The sequence below is a fragment of the Periplaneta americana genome, chromosome 12, assembly GCF_040183065.1.
Source record: "Periplaneta americana isolate PAMFEO1 chromosome 12, P.americana_PAMFEO1_priV1, whole genome shotgun sequence".
In the NCBI taxonomy this organism is placed as follows: Eukaryota; Metazoa; Arthropoda; class Insecta; order Blattodea; family Blattidae; genus Periplaneta; species Periplaneta americana.
This window is the reverse complement of record NC_091128.1, coordinates 133,129,918-133,151,177: the sequence shown is the minus strand read 5'-3', so window position 1 is coordinate 133,151,177 and position 21,260 is coordinate 133,129,918. Positions and strand designations below refer to the sequence as shown.

The window sequence follows — 21,260 nt, the reverse complement described above, 5'->3', positions numbered from 1 at the left end:
TCATTTTCGCACAGGTACTATCGTCCATTGCCTACATCGCATTCCGGTTTTCCACATCAGCTTCTATTCGCCTCTCTGTAAAGGCTAGTAGCTGGGCTGTCTTAGCTCTTTTCTTAGAACATTAATTTCTGTTAGGAATTGGATGTCTACGTAATATTATACAACTGTTTAAAATAACTTAAATAAAAGGGCCTCGTTAAGTAATTAACTGTCACGTGATTTACCCCGTTTCTACGATCCCGCGACATAACCACTTGGACGGACATTAGATAGCATGTCTGAGTAATTTTATCTTTTCGGATCGAGCAGAAGTGAAGACTGAATTTACAGTACCGTACGTAAGGTACTCTTTTATAGAGTAGGTACAGAATTATTTCAACATGAGTTACTAGTTTTTTTATTTTATTTTTATTTTATTTTCTTATTTCTTTTCTTTTTTTTATTATTTTATTACATTCCATTTTGATATATTCTTCCTTACGTTTTTCCATATTAACCATTTGTACTAAATGAGTTGCTTTCACTATATTCCAATGTATTTTACTTTCTTTTTTATTATGGTCTTATTTTCATGTTGTTTAGTGTCGATTTATTATGCTATTATTATTTCTCTTTGTAATATGTTAGTAGGCCTATTCTGTTCTTTAACTTTTTTTAAATTTTAACTGCTTGTATACTTTGTGACCTGGTAGAGTGTAAGAGAAGGCCCTATGGCCTTAACTCTGCCAGTATAAATAAAGAATTATTATTATTATTATTATTATTATTATTATTATTATTATTATTATTATTATTAGTACAAAAGACGAAGCTGGTAATTGGAATTACGTACAATAGTCTATAGTGCGATTATATGCACATTAGAACTGAAGCCTGTATCGAAATGAACGGCCACCTTGTTGAAAATTTGTTTAAATATCCATATTATGATTATTTTTCAATTTAACTTCATTCTCTATAGTGTAAGCTATGCTGTAGACAGTATAATAATATACACTGCATAATGAATACGTCCGCATGGACAGCTTAGTTCGTGAGTAAAAACACTCATTGTTAATACTGTACTGTATTTTGATTAAACAAAAACCTAATGAAAATTATCAAACTCAAAAGCGTTATATTTCCTAGTGTACGTAAATGGATGAATTACTTTTCTTCCCTCCTATACCTAGTAAAGTGATTTGTTTGTATATTACGCCGGTATCCTCGAACTCCAATCGTGGAAGGGGGTAGCAAATTGTGTTTCCGTTGATCCAAAGGTATAGTCAGGTTAATATTAGAAATGTTAGTAAAAATAAAATTATGTCCCTGTACTTCTCTTCTCCTTTGCCGGCAATCTTTACTTCTCCTGTCAGACATTATGGAACGAAGTATAGTTGGTAAACCCACTTATTAAAACAACACAAAGAATCACAGATCAGTATACCCAAGAAATGGGATATAAATTTCTACTCTCTTGCTTAAATTGAAATCTCGGTCCTCTCTACTTTCTGCCTTAAACATTACGTAAACCACAGCGGCGAAGTAACACTGGCTGAAGTACTGTCCTGTTCAATTAAAGAGTACATTTTGGAGCTCATTTATCCCATAATTCACCCATCTCCATTCTACTTTTTTATCCTTTCCGGTCCAATAATACCATCCCATTAAATGGAGTCAGAAACAATGACGTCATTATAGACCGAATGAGAACGTAAGACCGCGCACTGCATCGGTCATTTGACTCTTTCACAAAAAGAGAAATGATGGAACAGAAGCAAAGCCATTACGTCCATGCTACTGATCTCATTTGAACTACACGCAGTGGCGGAAGTTCTGGTTGGACGCGATAGATAAAAAATCGAAATTCGTCCATTTGAACTCGAACGCCCATCATAATACCGACGGAATCCCCTATTCATATGCTTTTACGTTTTTCAATTGTTGAACGAAAACGGATCCATTTGCAATACATCTATCACTCATATCAATACAAATGAAATTATGAAGTAATGCAAAATGATATAAAGTTTTATGTAGAATTGAGTCTTTGAAGTTCAACTTAAATGCTTAGAGAATTATGTATAAATGAAAGTTTGTGGAATTAGGTAATTGAGTTTCTACATCTATTTTCATCCCTTGAAACGATTAAACTGAAATTAATGATGTTATGTCTTCATCAGTTGATGTTTTGTTGTCACATAGGTGCGAGAGAGACTTAAACCTTGTTAAACTACGTAAGGTTCTTCACCAGCAGGTCTTAGAGGTTTGAGTATAATTTAACAGTTTTAATGACGGACATTAGAGAATAATTGGTATATTCTTGATATACATAACTAGCGGGAATGAGGAGGAGAAATTATCGAACAATGTATTTGAAACATTGTTGAGAAATAGGAAAAGTATAGAGAAAAAAGTAAAATTTGAATGTATTTACGAGCAGTTGATCACAATTTATGTTCTTAAATAAGCTCTTGTATTATACACAAATAAAAATTGAATAATAAAATCTTAAGTGAGTGTAATGTATATGCCTAATAATATAAAGTATGATATCATTAACAAATTGAAAATTAACCTTCAAACAAGTTGAGATTAGTTTGGAAATATAAAAGTTGGAAAAAGTAACATTTTGAAACTGTTTAGGTTGACTATTACACTCTTACTACGTCATACTACTTTTGACCAATAAAACGGTACGAAAGGACGTATTTCAACCAATCATGGCTGCTTATCGCACAATTTTATCGCGTCCCTAGTATTTGTTTAATTTTATCGCGTCCCTAGGATTTGTTTAATTTTATCGCGTCCCTAGCATTTGTTTCTTTGTTTGCCAACATTTGAAACTGCGCTGGTCTGGACGTAAAAAAAATATATATAATTACAAACCACTCCAGTCGATGCACAGCAGTTTCAAATATGACTCGCATTGGCATTCAAGAACAAGAATTAATAAAAATCACTGATCATACCAATGCATCTTCTGAAATCCGATTTACAAATAAATGAAGAACACCATTCGGGAATCCTGAATAAGTTGAATACACCATGTAGGCCTAAATCAACGAGTTCCACTTCTATTATGCACACGTCCAATATAACATCAATTGAACCACTAACCACATTCAAATTTGAAAATTGTACATTCAATAATTATTCCTTTTAAAATTATTCATTCGGAAATTCTGAATAAGTTGAATACACCATGTAGGCCTAAATCAACGAGTTCCACTTCTATTACGCACACGTCCAATATAACATCAATTGAACCACCAACCACATTCAAATTTGAAAATTTTACATTCAATAATTATTCCTTTTAAAATTATTCATGTTTATTTTTTATGTCATAGTCGTTAATCAAAACTTTTCTAACACTTGTGTACAATATATTAGTTAGGTTATGTTATAGCTTCTGCTCTGAGAGGATAAAAAGAACTTCTGCTATATGATATTATGGATAGTCATGTATCAGAGATTGTTTAATATTAAGATTTATTGAATAGTAATCATTACAGTGTCTGTATAAAGACACTACTGCCGTCTAGCATGCATCTAGCGTAATATTTGTAATGTTGAGATGGTACAATAATACATTTGAAGACAGTTGTATTTTCGTAAGTCAATTAATATTTTATTGTATTGGAGTACTTCGTTACTTCTAATTTTTATATACTTTCTTCTAATCGTGTAATAGTCAATTAAATCCCACTCGAGTTTTGATTTTCTCTAGATAAATCAAAACGTCTAGTGAGATTACTGTTGATAAGAATTGATTGGTAAATGAATAAGTTGGGAAAATATGACATTTTGTACTAATTTTTTTGGAGATTATGTTTATTGGAACCACCGGGTTTGGGACTAGCTGTTAGTGGGACCGACCAATCAACCAATTGACAGTCCAATCAACTAATCGATCGACCGACCAACCAACCAAATGTCAGACCAACCGATCGACCGACCAAATTATCTTCCGACCGACGAACGAACCTAACTACGGTACAGACTGACAAATTACCCGACCTAGATATCGAATAACAAAATAATTTATTGACCAAACAACCGATTGATCGACGAACAAACCCAGAACCTGATCGAAATGTGATCAACCAACCAATCAGCCAACCAACCAACCAGCTAACCAATTGGTGAACTACAAACCAACCAATCAACTAATTGGGCGAACTACCAGCCAAACAACCAACCAATTGAGCGAACTACCAACAAACCACACAACCAATTGGGCGAACTACCAATCAATCAACCAACCAACCAGCCAACCAACCAACCAACCAACCAACGAACCAACCAACCAATTGGGCGAATTACCAACCAACCAACCAACCAAACAACGAAGTGATGTATCAACCAATCTATCAGATTTATAACCATTTAACTGACTAAACTACTTACCGAACTGCGTATCAACCAACTAACCAATCGATCGATCAAAACCCTAATTAATCTATCAATCAACAGACCAACCAATTTTTCCATTGATTTACTGCCAGACCGAATAGCTCATCAATGAACTAGCAAATTATCCAACCGGACAACCAATTTCACTACAAACTAAGTAACAAATCGATCAGTATTATTGAAAAAATACAAATAAATACAGAAATAAATAGATTTTCAAAACTAACATATGAAGCTAAGAAAAATCAACATGGATAAAACAGGAACACTTGCTATGCTGAGTTTCTCGGAACACGACATTGATTTGTTCAAGATGCTGATTATGATGAATTAATACTTGTAAGTTAATGATTCATACAAAAATATTACCGACAAATCACCCGTGATATGTATAACAATAGTGACTATACAAATTTTACTAGAAATCTTTAGAAACGGGATAAGTTGATAGAGGTTAGAACAATTAATTACCTTACATTTAGAACCTGGACACACATGCGAAGCACAATGAAATACTGCGGAGAGTAATTTAGACAATGGTCGGCCGGACTTTTTATTACAACCTGTGCGTGACAGCTTTATGATAGTTTAACTCAGGTCTGAGTGTTTTGAAACGGATAGCAGGAATTTCATTTCATGGGCAACACTCGAAATTTACTTAATTATTTTATTTTCTCCTTTTCACGCATTAAAATGTCATACAAACGTAAAACTGTTTCAGTTTTTTGACAATGTAGACCAGTCATTTTTAACCGATGTGACGCAGCACAATAATGTGCCGCGAGAAAATGACAATACCATAATAAAGATTGTCGCAGCAAAATTGGAAAATAAATGTGAAAAGAGTAGTAAAAAGAAGTTCGCCCATAAGAGTCAACTTTCAGCGAAAGTGGCTGCATTGAGTAAATCCAGTGTAGTTGTGCGATTGACACAGAAGAGAATGACTAGCGCTTAGCCAGTTAGAATGTCTTACGATCTTTGAATTGGATTGAATTTGAATTTAAAGGAGGGGAAACTTACTACGACTCATTACTGCGACCTTATTAGAACTATTGCGCTATCCCTCAAGCTAAGCGCATTCCCAAACCCTCACCGGCTGACCACACTAAGGTTCGCTGTGTACCCAGGTTTCGAGCAGGCAACCCTACTCGTCATTAGACCAGCCGTCGTTCGAAGAATGTTATGGAATGATAATGAATGGAGAAATTTTGACGAAATGTGTTATTCTAGTAATTTTGTTTCATAATTAAGTATGAATTCTATAAGAAAATAAACTAATTACATAACACAAATTACTAAGGTTGCCCTTCCTATTGGTTTCATGAATTGTAAATTCATATCAGGTACCGATACCGGTACACTTTGCGACCTCAATGAAACATTTGGTAGCTTGCCAGTTTCAAATAACTTCCGGTAAGCAAGGGAAAACAAAGAAACAGCTAGGTGTGATGTATGATATGATATTTGACTTTCATTTCTGCTTTTAGCACTACGCACCTGATAACAATGTGACTTTTATTCTTAATAATTCATCCTACAACAATGGGTATTCCACTCAACACAGCAACACAATATTCGTTATTGCACTCCACACGACGACAATGGCAGTAGACGACGTGTACTATTGAGAACAACAATGTACTCCTAATTTCAATTAATGTTCACATTGCACTATGTGCAGAACAAAACTTTCAGTTCTCAGTTCACAGTTTGCTTGCCTTGGCTAGTTCTTCTAGCTCACAGTTCAAGTTCACTGCACATCGAATTCAGGTCTTCCGAACTACGTCGCTCTCGCCTGGACATTGCCACAGTTACGAACCCACTCAAGTTCACTGCACGTCGAACCCAAGCCTTCCAGGTGCGTTTCCACTACACGTCGAACTCCGGTCTTCCAGATGCTCTCGAAGGCTGGCTTCCTTCCACGCTCGAAGACTCACTTGTAGACTTGAAGACTCAAGATTGATCGTTCTCTTGTCTGCCACTAGTACTTTCATTTATTCCACCATAATTCTCGAATCTTCGATTCCCGTGGTTTTCAGAATCTTTGAGAAAGATCCGCGTCTCGATGCTTCCTTACTTCCGCCCAATCATAGTAGTTTTTTCGCCCCTTCCATCGTCCCGCGGTTAGCGTCAGGGATTCGTGTTTCCGTGTCCCCGCTCCTTCCTTCTCGCTAGATGCGCGCGCAACTCCCTGACGCGACCAGAACAATCCAGACGAGTGCCACAATATGATATGATATGATATGATATGATATGATATGATATGATATGATATGATATGATATGATATGATATGATATGATATGATATGACACTACGCAACGCTATTATTGAAACTGAATAATAATATCAAATAGTAAAATTGAATCTTGACGTGATAAAGAGTTCTACCTACAGCTCATTCATTCATTCATTCATTCATTCATTCATTCATTCATTCACGCACAGGTTTTCGTATGTGCAATAAATCCACTCCACCAGCTTTACAATACATCTCTCCTGCCTTTTCTAAAGAAGCCACGCGAAAGTAATTTCGCCATTAAAAATTCACAGATCCGTACTCTAATGGCCGGTTTCACTAAACTTCGTTATCATTATAACGTCTCGTTAAATAATTTAATGACACGTTAGTCAGTTTTTGTGTTTCACCAAGTATCATTATTGCTAACGCATCTTTAAATTCATCGTTAATTTATTAGGACCTATTCGTCGCGTTAAAACAGTAACGATGCGTTAAGAAGTCAACAACATGGCGGACGTAATTATTCGTTGATGAAGTTCTTTATTTAGAACTTCAACATAACGACGAACTTATATGTTGTAATAACACTCGGAATAATCATTTTGAAGATTAAGTGATAAAGAATTCCACGAAAGCTACACATTAAGGAAATAAGTAGTAAGAATGATTCCAGAAGAAACTGAATACCGGTATACTGTATACGTTAGAATACGACAGATAGAAATCACCCACTTAACGCCTCTTCAACAGATTCTTCTCGCTTTAAGATAACGTTGCGGGAAGTTTTGAAATGGTAATTGATTATATGAACGGGGTATCAAAAGCTGTATTGTCTAGATATGTGAATAAAGTATCAGACGTACTATCAACATTACAGTAGTCATTATTTCTATAGGCCTAATAAGCTTATAGCTAAATTTTATGTTGTCATAGACATCATAGATTGTGTACCTACATGTTCCAATCCTATATCCTGGCAGAAATATAGCCAAAAGATTCTGCAATAGAAGATCCTATTTTTCCTTCAATATTCAAACAATTTCATAGGCCTATGTAACGCTCCGTATAGAAAAATTGTGGCTAAACTAGCGCTGAGATAGTTTCCTTCGTACTCTGCTTATACACCTTGCACATACGAATCTGTGACAGGATACGTTTGATTAGTTTAGGTTTTTGTTATGCCTTCCATATACGATCAACTGCATTAACACAAAAAAATCCCTTATAAATTCAACGATTTTCACTTCTGAAACCAGCAGAACTACCTCAGCGCTAGTTTATTGAAATTGTAATAGGTTAGAATACGACAGATAGGAATCACCCACTTAACGCCTCTCCAACAGATTCTTCTCGGTTTAAGATAATGTTACGGTCTACACGGATAGCACAACATTCCAAAGGAGGGTGCCTTTTAAATAGAAAGAGTGCAAAGAGATTTTCTTTTAGGAGACAATGGATACCCCTTAAAATCTAAATTAATGACACCTCTCCTGAATCCTGCCATACAAGCATGGCAAAATTGTTACAGGGTACTAATAAATCTACATGAAATACAGTGGAAAAGTAGTATGCAATTTATGGAAGAGGCGATTTCCCGTCCTAAATTTAGGCCTAATATAACTGCTTAGAATGCTTTGTGTGGCATCAATTTTGAAGCTGTCGACCTTATAGTCCGCTAAATTTTCTTAGATTTCCTTTAGAAGTTACAATGTAACTGCTCTACATTCCTATTATTTACATTTAGAAGCAGCTGTCTTTTTTTTTAATTGCGGTGTGAAAACATACTGTATTTAGGAAGATGTTCTTAAAACTACTGCCGCTTACCCGTTTGTCTATGATTGTTTCCTCATGCCAAACAAAGTCAGCCATGATCATATGTAACCAATGAAATTCGCGATTTCGAAGCCATGGTCGTATGAAAAACAAAACATGTAAGATACAAGTACAAAATCCCCTCGTTAGTAAACGCCTGTTAATTTTAAAGATGCGAGGCTTGGCGAAACAGTCAACTTTTAAAGATCCCGTTAAAATTAAACGATCCATCGTTTGTGCTGATTTAAAGAAGCTTGGTGAAACCGGCCATAAGACTTAGTGGGAAGTATTTTAAACTATTGGCCATGCAAGAGCCCTATCTGCATTTTTAGCAGAAAAGCATTACTTGACTCTAATCAAGGAATGCTCTCTTAAAATTGCTTATAATGAATTAGAAACTACTCTAACCATAAATTTTAAAGCAACTAATTTAGGCCTATCTGTTGAGTTTTCCAATGGAAGGCAACAGAAAGAATTTATCATCATTTGAATTTGTTGTTGCAAATAGTATATTTAAATCCTCACTCTCTTTACTTGTAATACAAAAAACACTTTCAGTGCTTTCTTTCGTGTGCTGTAACCAGAAATTGAATCTCATTGTCACTTTAATGATAATTTATGGAAGGAAACATCGCAAGGAAAGGAAGAGTGTGACCTTTTAAAAACACAAAATCAATACAAAGACAGGAAGAGACTTTATGGGCACAATAATAACGTTTTATTTCTCCTTCCTCTTTCGTTAGAAGCGAAATTGTGTAATTTAAAAGTTGTAAAGTTATTTCCTGGAAGCGATCATTTGTCTTCTCTCGTTTTAGGAGCGGCTGTTGCTATCCGTGCTGCCTGAACACGTCGCCGTTAAGATGCGTCAGGACCTCGGATCAGCAAAGGACAGTCAATTTAAGAAAATCTATATGAGTCGGCACGAAAATGTCAGGTAAAGTGGATTGCCTCTTTTATTAGTTCAATGTGGTTACAATAATTGAATTTATTCTTGAAAGGGCATCAGTCAACAGACGCATTTTATTGGGAAATTGAGAAAAAATATTTTAAAATGCAAAATAATGAAATGTGGTCAATTATATTGAAATTGCAAAGCTCTGTGGTTCAATTTTTATTCTCAGACGAGAAATTGTAATGATGTTTTAATTTCCAATTATTCTAATTAGTAGTTAAATGTTAAAGACTGATGCCGTTTTTTAAAAATTGAATAGTTACTAAAACTATAGATATTTATTTATATTTTCCATTCACTTGTGTTTCCGAACTAACATAACACATTATTAAGTGCACATTTTATATATTATACATTTACAAATTTTGCATCACTGATGCAGCAATGTACAAAATTAATTATTATTTTTTACCACTTAGGAATGCAGTTATAATGACTACTTTCATGTGTTAAAATGAAAATTAACAAGCAAACGTTCTGATGGGGGCAGATAAAAAAGTGAAATTCTTTTCTTCCACCATGTTAATAATGTCAAAAGAAGTGCTTATATAAATTTTGGCCACTCGACCGCAATTACGAGGGCAGTAAAAAATTAATTCGCCAGGGGCTGCTAACGAAAAAAAAGACGCATTTTCATTGCACAATTTTTTTGGAACGGACACAGCAATCGTTGAGCTATTTTTCAACATATTTTTCATCGGAATTGAGACATTTCTCATATCATGGGATCGACAGAGAGAGGTACAGACGCAGTCAAACGCTGGTTCCGATCTGAGGCAGCTGACTTCTACGACACAAAAATTGATCCCATGGTATGACAAATGTTTCAATTCCAGTCGGGGATATGTTGACAAATAGCGTAACAATTGCTGTATCTGTTTCAATATATATTTCCATGAAATTGTGCTTTTTTCTCTAAACGGCCTCAGGGAAAATCACTTTCTGGACGGCTTCATAATTGCGGTCGAGTGGCCAAAATTTGTATAAGCACTTCTTTTGATATTATTAACATGGTGGAAGAAAAAATTTAACTTTTTCATCTGCCCCCATCAGAACGTTTGCTTGTAAGCTGTAAATTACCTAGAAACACATGGAAGTGGTTATTATAACTATATCCGTAATTGATATAAAATGGTAAAAGTGTATAATCAAGATGCATTATTTACTCTCCGTTCACTCATCTTCTTGGTTGTCATTATTCATTCCGCGATCGTACAACTGGGCCTAAGACATTGGTCCAATGAAACAAAATTTGATGTTGCTAATTTGCTGTCATAATAATTACTTTCTCATTCTTACATATATGTAACCATTATTCTTGTTGTATTAATAGAATATCTTTTAATATTTAAGAAAGTACAACAAATATATATTATGACGTATGATTTCTGAATAACCACCTATGGTGTCCGGGTTAGAATAGTCCCAATGTAGCTCATGCATGTCGTAGAAGGCGACTAAAATGGGTACCCAGTGCCTGGGGGTATAGCTGGGCCACCCTGTCTCCTGGGGTTATAAATAGGGAAACCTGGTCCTCCAGGTTGGGGGTTGGGCTTTAGGCCGGCGACCTAACCCTGGAAAAAAAATCTTGCTCGTAATTCTCAACAAGGTTCCTGGAAAAAAATTGTTGAGAAGGCCAAGACATTCAATTTTGAAGCTGTATTGCCTTGAAAAGAAGAAGAAGAAGAAGAAGAAGAAGAAGAAGAAGGAGGAGGAGGAGGAGGAGGAGGAGGAGAAGACGATTTCTGAATAAGAAATACTTTATTGTTTTATCCAACACTGCCATCCTCGGACCGTATAAAACGTTGTCTTCCACGACGTTTAGTTTTTGAATGTGAAATAAATGCGATTTCGAACTGTCGCGCTTCGTAGTGCATAATGAGGGCGTATTGTCGGCTTCGCCCTCTGTTTACTTTAAGAATCAACATATGCAACAGCTGTAAACAATCAATAATTAATCACCCTGTCAAATTGCAACAATTATCCTAAAGAATTTTATGTAGATTTCGTTTTAATTTGACATTCATGTAAGCGATGAACTTTTAGTAACCTCGGCATGCATGTACCTTAAAGCTTTGGTTTTACTGAACCGAAGCATGCGAGATGCGAGGCCCGCCTCTCACAAATCCGGACTACACGAGAGGTATAGTCCGGATCAGCTTACTTCATACCCTAAGAGTGAAACCTAACCCATTACTACATATGCTAGTGGATTATGGTGAGTTTCTAGTTTGAAGGTTGAATTATCTTTTGCCAACTTCGTTTCGAATTTCGATACTGAGAAGTACTACAACTGGTAGTGATTTTCTAACTGTAATGTTGGCAGCAGGAACAAATGTTGTCGATAGTGCAAGTTCTGAACATTCAAATTGTTCTAGATTTCTGAGCCGATTACTGGAAGCTAGTGAAATTCGAACATACTAATAATTAATTAATATCAGTATTATATTAATACATAATAGTTATTTTATGTGTTGCGTTGCGTTGTGGTTACAATTCAAGATTATAGTCAGATAAGTGTAGGCCTAAATAAATATAACATATGGTGTGTTACGTGCACTTGAGTGATGGATAGAAAATGCACACGGAGACAGCAAAATTACTAGGAGTAAGTAAGTATTCTTAAGCGTACATTTCAAAGTGGTATTCGGTTTTCGGAGTTTGTACTAATCATATCACATGGTCAAACAAAATACATTTTTAGATTAGGGCCTAAGTCTCGTCAATAGTAAACTGTTTAGTTAAAGCAATCAATTTTATGTTGCCAGATAAAATACATTGTAATATTAGATCATATTAATCTACTAATTTCCAACATAATGTGTGAGATGTCCAGGAGATAAATATAGGCCTACTCTTTCAAAAATTATTGAACCATTTAGAAAACGCCTCCCATCACGAAGATGAGATGTAGTAAACAAGTAAATAAGCAAGACGTCATTATTGTTAATAATATATTATTATTATTATTATTATTATTATTATTATTATTATTATTATTGTACATGGCATTGTGATTTTACCCTCTTTGGTGATATTTGGTATTAGTTGGCAACACTGAAGAGACGGCCAAATTAGCCTTGTAGGAACTGTTCTTACGTGATCCTCACTATAGAGAGGTTTCTATGGCTGCGAGGTGTCCGTACCTCTATAGCTATACTGGGTGTTCAGTTCAAAATGTGTCTTGGCTCGCTGTATGCCGTCATGTGGCTAGCTGATGAGCCTAGAGAATTCAGTCTTCCTACACTTCCGCAGCTCAGGTGTATAATCTAAGAGGCAGAGAAGTTGGCTAGCAAGTACGGCGTTCATTCTGAAGAGTACGTGCCGATACGTACGGTAACGCCGGTAGTGGCAGGAATGTGAACTGTTTGGAAATACGTACTGTCGGGATATGGGGAGAGGGTTAAGACGATTACTTACGTATTTGTTGACATTAACTTCGACGGTCAACATGGACACGGAGCATTTGATTTGTGTTGTGGAATGTTACCGTACGCAACCGATGATAACAAATACCCTGCGTACGACTTGCCGGCTCAAAACACAGTTCGAAAGAGGTTATGGTAGCACACAGACCGTACAGACCGCCATCTGTTGCTACGACGTTCAAGTTATACCGTACACGTTCTCAAGTTCAGATTGAAGAACGCCTTAAATAATAGGCAACTTCTCTAATATATAAACTGAAACTCGCTTCAAATCGGTGACCCAACAACAGTGACGTCATGACACACTTTGAAATGAACACCCAGTAGAAACCACTCTACCTCTCGTGTAGTCCGGATTTGTGAGAGGCGTGCCTCGCACCTCACATGCGTCCGTTCAGAAAAACCAAGACTTAAAGGAATCCAACAGAGGGACACGTGTGAACCTTTAACAATCTACAAGACGACGATTTCTAGAGCGGAAGAAATAGCCTTCCTGTTCATGGTTAATAATAGACGGGAGAACTTAAAAGTAACAAGCCAGGTGGAATTAATTTGGGAATTAATAGTCACTAAAGAGATATAACAGTCTTTATCGATTAAACCAGGAATTTGTAGAGACTGAATTCGTGGTTGTTGATAGTCAGAATAACGGCGAGCGGAGCGGAGTCGCTATATATTTATGCCACGGTGCGTACTTAATGTAAATACCGCATACCGTGATGTTCGATCAATAAACAATACGAAACCTGTTGTCAGTAGTTGGAAGCCAGGGCTTTTGACTCAAACTTTGTTCTGAACCGATTAGGAATTGTTAAATGACTTACACAGTGAGATCCATTTATAACTTGAGAGCTGGTACGGACTGTATCAATGCAATAACTTATAGACAGGACACCACCTCCAGCATCAGCTGAATTTGTTAAGGGCTAAGGAGCGCATGACCGCACATTTGTATGTGTCATTCTAATGAAATGGTTTGGTATAGTATTAGGTAGAGAATTTGTGTAGTGGAACATTTATCTCCAGAATAACTACACTGTAAATCTCGTGAGAATGTATATTCGTAAGTTTCATCGGAAATAAAGGCCCATTCACAATGAAAATTAAACATAACCGCAACATAAACACAGAAGTTTGCGCCCAGGCTACCAAATGGGGTCATTCACAATGATTCACATAAGCATTGACATAAACATTACCGTAAGACGTTAACATGAAAGTTATCAAACTCCAAACTTTCATGCTTATGCTTACGTGATTTTCAAACAGAACACAATCGTGGAGCGCTGAAGTATACGACAGAATATGAGGAAATGGCGTCGTTCTTATGTTTCCATGGTTACCAAGTATGTTTGCGGTTATGTTTATGTTCCCATCGTGAATGATGGTATGACTTCTTGATTTTACCGTAAAGTTATATTCTTAAGTTAACGCTTACGTTATATTTAATTTCCATTGTGAATTGAGCCTTAACAAGAATTTTCCGCTCTCAAATGTCCACAAAGTTTTTCCCTCTTTACAACATCTGTTTACACAAAATAAATTTAGCATAACATAGTTTATACCAAAATGTAGGGGAACTAATGAATGAAGTTTATTTTCTCTTGTTTTTCGCGTTGATCATGGATCATGACAATGGTTGCCTGCAGCGTGTGTGTTTCTCAGATGAGACTGCATTCCATATCTGCGGTAAAGCCAACACAAAGAATAATGTGCGAATTCATCCCTATTGAACAGCAGAGGAATAGCCACAAAGTGAACGTGTGGTGCGCCTCATTCATAACTAGGGCAAGGCATTAGGTGATTTTGCGTATTTTGCTTATGAAGGTTGAAAGATAGATCGAATCTTATACAAAAAAATGTGTATCATGAATTAATTGATTAAATAGGGGCAATTTGTCAGGGAATTAATTTTTTTCATTATTCGTCATTTTCAAGAGAGGAGTTGTGTTTTTGGCTGTTTTAGGTGATTTTCGGCATTTTTAATACTTAACTTACTTACTCACTTACTTGCTGGCTTTTAACGAACCCGGAGGTTCATTGCCGTCCTCACATAAGCCCGCCATTGGTCCCTATCCTGAGCAAGATTAATCCAGTCTCTATCATCATATCCCACCTCCCTCAAATCCATTTTAATATTATCCTCCCATCTACGTCTCGGCCTCCCCAAAGGTCTTTTCCCCTCTGGCCTCCCAACTAACACTCTATATGCATTTCTGGATTCGCCCATACGTGCTACATGTCCTGCCCATCTCAAACTTCTGGATTTAATGTTCCTAATTATGTCAGGTGAAGGATATAATGCGTGCAGCTCTGCGTTGTGTAACTTTCTTCATTCTCCTGTAACTTCATCCCTTTTAGCCCCAAATATTTTCCTAAGAACCTTATTCTCCAAAACCCTCAATCTTTGTTCCTCTCTCAAAGTGAGAGTCCAATAATTTAATAGTTTTCTATAAAGTGTTACATTTTATTTTTATTATTATTGTTATTATTATTATTATTATTATTATTAAATTTTCATTATTATTTATGTTTTTAATGATTGTCTTTTATAACTTTATAAGCAAATAACGTCCACAGGAAACAAAGCAGACTTGCGGAATAACTGTTACACCAAATTTTCAATGAATGAGCATTTTGAACTCGACTTCATTTGCAAGAAAACATAGTATAAGCATATATGTGCATCTACTTAGGGGAGAGTCGGGTAGTATCGGACATCGGGTAATATCGGACAATGAGTTTCTTTCATCTACCACACGATAATAGTACCTGATTGACATGGTTACGTTTCTGTGATGTATAGAGAAACGTAACCATGTCATTCAGGTACCACCATATGGTAGTAGATGAAAGAAACGCACTGTCCGACATTACCCGATGTCCGATACTACCCGACTCTCCCCTAAATCTTCTTTGGTGACATTAAACTTGTGTCGGATTTATGCTTCGACATTGTGAATGAAGAAGAGTCAGTAACACACTCAATTTTGTGCATACTGTAATGAATATTTTCACAAATTTGTTCTATTTCAAGTTATTGGCTGGTGAATAAGAACGAGAGGGACTCGTTCATCTGTAAACAATGACGTTGGGCATCCCTCTCGTTACTCTTTTCTGCTGTCAGTCATTGGATAAATCTATAAATATTATCAACTGCCTCTTCTCTCCGATTATGTGTCTATAAGTATTAATTTTAAGGATGGAATTTGAATTTTTGAAATCGTTAATAATCAAAATTTCCACAAAAGTTTCTCTAATCTCCTCCAGAATTCAAGATTGACAATTTTTGTTCAAATCAATGAAGTCTGGCTTTGAATTATTCAAAGACAAACTTAGAAAGTTGGAAATAAATGTGAATATTTAACATTGGTTTAATTTAATTGGAGATTTTAAAGGGAATAAACATTTTGATAACTTTCGGCGCTGGATCCTGGAATCATTTTGCCAGCATTATCACCTTCATATCATTCAGACGCAAGATAACCACAACATTTGGTAAAGCATAGTAAAATAACTCACTAAAACAACGTTGTTGATGAATTCCTACTTGCATAATAAACACGTTCACATCCAAAATGAGCGAGTTGTCTACAACGAATTAACGTTGCTCATTTCCGATTGGTCAAAACGCAATTTCCTCTTTTCTTTTCATGAACTTTTTAGACAACAACTTGCTGTGGGGCATTCCTCTGTTACATTATTACAGCATGAACTTGTTCATAGCCTTGATTAAAATGTTAATATTAAAGGAACCGCAGGGTGTACTGTTGTATTGAAGTTTAAATTAAGTTCTCGTATATTTGTTTTAAAAGTTGAAGCATGCTACTAACAATGGTTTTTCACCTACTGTATTACTTTTTTTAAAAATACGTTGTTTATTAATTCTTCTGCTCTGAGGATTTTACCCTTTACAGAAATTATCTTAAAATTTGAACACTTCTATACTACAGCTGGACAGAAGGTTTGTCTCATTGACGAGAAGTCATCAAAATGGAACTCAACTTGGTATCAATTTAGACACTAATTTATATTGGGCATCACTTATCGGTGTAGTATGTGTTAGTCTATCCAAAGTTATTCATTTAATACGCCAATTAAGCAATCTTTGAATCTGATCAGGAAGAGGAAAAGGAATTGGTTGGGTCACTGGCTGAGAATAAACTGCCTACTGAAGGATGCACTGGAAGGAATAGTGAACGGGAGAAGAGTTCGGGGTAGTAGACGATATCAGATGATAGACGACATTAAGATATATTAATCATGCGTGGAGACAAAGATGAAGGCAGAAAATAGGAAAGAATGGAGAAAACTGAGTTTGCAGTGAAAGACCTGCTCTTGGGCGGAAACACGAACGAATACCTAGATCTTACCTAAAACTGCATTCATTCATTCATTCATTCGTAGTGTTTTGCCGAAGAGCAAGTCTTTCACTGCAAACCCAGTATTCTCCAGGTTTCCTATTTTCTGCATTCCTCTTTGTTTCCTCATAAATGGGAAACTTGGAAAACAGACGTAGGAAAACTAGAATAACATCATTGTATAGAGCACATCTAGGTCAGAAAGCATGGGTAGACTTAACGGCTCGGTTAGAAAAGCCAACGTACTATAGTAGGAACGATCATGATTTTAAAATCAAATGTAGGAAACAGAAAACGGATATAGGTAAATTCTCATTTTTAAATAGAATTATAAATGATTGGAATGACCTACCTGCAGCGGTCTTTGAGGGCTGTCCTTCCTTAAGGAGATTCAAGAATAACTTAAAAAGTTGTGTATAAAATGCAAATTAAAATTAAGATGACATTCAACATTTAATTTGTTTAAGGTGACATGTATTTATCTAGCCTGACGAGTTACTTCCTTGGTTTGAATTGTAAATTATTAAAAAATAGCGTGTAAGAAGGCCTTAGACTAGAAATGTTTATATATTATTTTAATGTACCGAAGTACATATGATATTTCCATGCAGATATTCTGCGTCATCATACGATGAAAGAGTAATGGAACGGAGAAAAATTGTCTCCGGAGTCGGGATTTGAACCCGGGTTTTCAGCTCTACGTGCTGACGCTTTATCCACTAAGCCACATCGGATTCCACCCCGGCGTCGGAAGAATCGTCTCAGATTAAGTTCCAACTCTTGGGCTCCCTTTAGTGGCCGCCCTCTGCACTACGTCATAGATATCTATGAACCTAGGACCGAAGTCCATACATGTACTGAGGTGCACTCGTAATGAGACGATTCTTCCGACGCCGGGGTGGAATCCGGTGTGGCTTAGTGGATAAAGCGTCAGCACATAGAGCTGAAAACCCGGGTTCAAATCCCGGCGCCGGAGAGAATTTGTCTCCGTTCCATTACTCTTTCATCGTAGAAATGTTTAGTTTAAATGTAGTTCTGTTTATAAGTATGCATAAGGATGTAATTATTTGACTTATTTGAACTGTTGTATCAGTGAAGCGAGGTGAGTCAGTGAAGTTATGGTTTTACAGTGCAGTGAACAGTTCCGATCAGTGACAATTTATAGCGACAATGAAATGTGTTCTATAGTGTCAGTGAAATGTGTTACAGAGTGTCAGTGAAATGTGTGCTAAAGTGTCAGTGAAATGCGTCATAGTGCCACTACAGGGAATGAGATGAGAGTAAAGTGAAAGACTATTGAAACTTATGTAGGGCCTATACATAATTATGTAGGTTGTATTGTAAAATTAGGTATTTTATTTATGTTTTATTATTGTTGTGTTAAATTGTATTGTGTATTCTTATTGTATTGCGTATAAAATTGTATATGTATTGTAAAATTGTATTGTGTATTGTAAATTTTATTGTGTATTGCTTATCATTTTATTGTGTATTGTTTATATTGTATATACCACTGCCATCGGGTGCTTGCCCACTTGCAGTGTAAATAAATACATACATATGATCCATATATCAATGTCGTCTATCATCTGATATCGTCTTCTACCCCGAACTTTTTTTCCGTTCACCATTCCTTCCGTAGGCAGTTTATTCTCAGCCAGTGACCCAGCCAATTCCTTTTTCTCTTTCTGATCATTAACAGCATCATTCTTTCTTCATCCACTCTTTCCAACACAGCTTCGTTTCTTATTCTGTCTGCTCACTTCACGCGCTACATCCTTCTCCATAGCCACATTTCAAACGCTTCTAGTCCTTTATCTGCATTTCGTCGTAATGTCCATGTTTCTGCGCCATACATTGCTACACTCCACACAAAGCACTTCACTAGTCTTTTCCTTAGTTCTTTCTCGAGAGGTCCGTACAAGATGCTCCTTTTTCTGCTCAAGGCTTCCTTTGCCATTGCTATTCTCCTTTTGACTTCTTGGCAGCAGCTCATATTATGCATTTTTTAATAATATTTTACTCTATGGTATTCGCCTTTGGGGTAATGGTACTGGCATTGCAAAAGTTCTTGGCTTCAAAAAAAAAAAAAAAAAAAAAAACTTTACGTATACTAACTGGCTTTGCTCATTGCAGGCATTATTATTTATTAAAGAAGATATTTTAGCAGTCATCAATATGTATATTTTTAGTTCTTTGACATATCTTAAGAATATTCTCAGCGATTTCATTGCTAGAAGCAATATACACAATTATCACACAAGAAATATTCATCTAATCTCTCAATCATACGTAAGGTTGACTAAAACTAAGAATTAGTTACTTTATTTTGGCATTACTATGTCCAATAGATTATCATGTGAATTTCATTGAGTTACTCCCAATAGAATCAAATATGTTTTATACAGGGTGTAACTAAAATGTATTTCAAAACTTCATGGGCGTATTCCTCTCATAGACTGGGGAAGTAAATGTTATATGGACATTAGTACGGAAACGTTTTTTTCCTTCTTACAGCCCTTTTGTACAACATTACTTATATTGATGTGTTACAGTATGAAATAATAATAGCATGTCACATAAAAATACAAATATTTGGGCCGGCATTGCTGATGACTTTCTGGTGGGACCTCATGTTTTTCCACCCAGGCTCAATGGAGAGAGATAGAAAGAGTTGTTAGAGCACATCTGTTCTGTTACACCACGTGCCGCTAGCAATACTGTACGACGAAACACGTACTTCAAGCACGATGGAGCTTCTGTTCACTTCGGTGTCAATATTCGTCGATTTCTAAATCAAAGGTTTTCCGTGACAGACGGATAGGTAAAGATGAACCAATACTTTGACCCCTGCGCTCTCCAGACCTAAACCCACTAGACGTTTCTTTGTGGTGTTATTTAAAAGAGCTTGTAAATGGAACCCCGGTGCAAGACGAAGAGAGTCTTCGAACCCGTATTTGGAAAGACTGCCGAGACAAAAGAACATTCTCCAGAAATACATCAGCGCATCCGAGATTGAATGCGACGATGGGCTTATGCATGTAGGTTATTCATGTTCACGGGCACCATCTTGATCATTTCGTCAGATAGATTTTGATGTGGTATGCTATTTTTATTTCATAATGTTCCTCATCATACAATGTAAGTAGAGCTGTAAAAAAAAAGGGCTTTTGCGTAAGCATATAGGTAAGTACGAAACCGAATTGAGTTACTGAGCATGGTAAATATTATTGTACATAATTATACAGAAACACTTGAATATATTTAATTTTAAGCAAAAACCTAGAAAAAAAATTTCGCAGCAGGAAAAAGAAGTGGGCAATGACATACTAAATTTCATATGAAATCAGTTCGTGGAACTTGAGGTAATATGCATTCTGAATTATGAAAATAAATTAACTTACAGATGAAGGGGTTCATGGGAAAGTCAATGTCTGAAGGAAACCCAAGCAGGTGGTGGAACGTCATGTTTAGAGGTAACCATTTCTTCTCAAAGCAAGAGTCATAAATAACAATATAAACCTGTTGAGAATGTGAAGGCAATACTAATGGACATGCAAGAACATCCACGTCATTCCATGAAAACGATCATCGTACTACACAAACGTGTAGTGCAAAAGAATAGTTCCAACTTATCAAGGAAAGGCAAAATCCATCAGCTACAAAGACTGGCGTTGCCCGATTCAAAGAGACTCAAGATGATCTGCAAGATGTACGTGATAGAAATTTACAGCAATGCTCTAATCATTAAAAACTGACTTAAAAGAATACAATGGTGTTCATTATTTTTAACCAGATGACACAGTTTTACTTTTTGGTGGAAAAACCTGGTATGATGCATATAATAATTCAAATAATAGACTTAAATTAATAAAAAAAATGGTTTGACATAAATTATCTTCCTATCAACGAAAATAAAACCAAATTATTCCATTCTCATTATCTGAAAAATGTAACAAACCTCCTACATCTATATTAAGTATTAAATTACATAATTCTGATTGTTGTCTTATACAGTGTAAGTGTCCGATTATTAAGGAGTCCTGTGAAGTTAAGTATTTAGGCAT

General features: G+C 36.0%; 1 protein-coding gene and 1 non-coding gene across 5 annotated transcripts in view; both read left to right on the top strand.

The window, feature by feature from the left end:
* The window catches only part of LOC138710896 (adenylate cyclase type 3-like), a 780,256-nt gene that overhangs the window by 378,979 nt on the left and 380,017 nt on the right, over positions 1-21,260 (top strand). For all 4 annotated transcript variants that reach the window (XM_069842085.1, XM_069842087.1, XM_069842086.1 and 1 more), the window contains exon 3: positions 9,268-9,386. In XM_069842085.1, coding sequence (XP_069698186.1) covers positions 9,268-9,386 — 119 coding nt within the window. The remainder of the gene's footprint in view (positions 1-9,267; positions 9,387-21,260) is intronic.
* Positions 18,098-18,169, top strand: TRNAY-AUA (transfer RNA tyrosine (anticodon AUA)). The gene has a single exon. It is a non-coding gene; the product is annotated as a tRNA-Tyr (tRNA).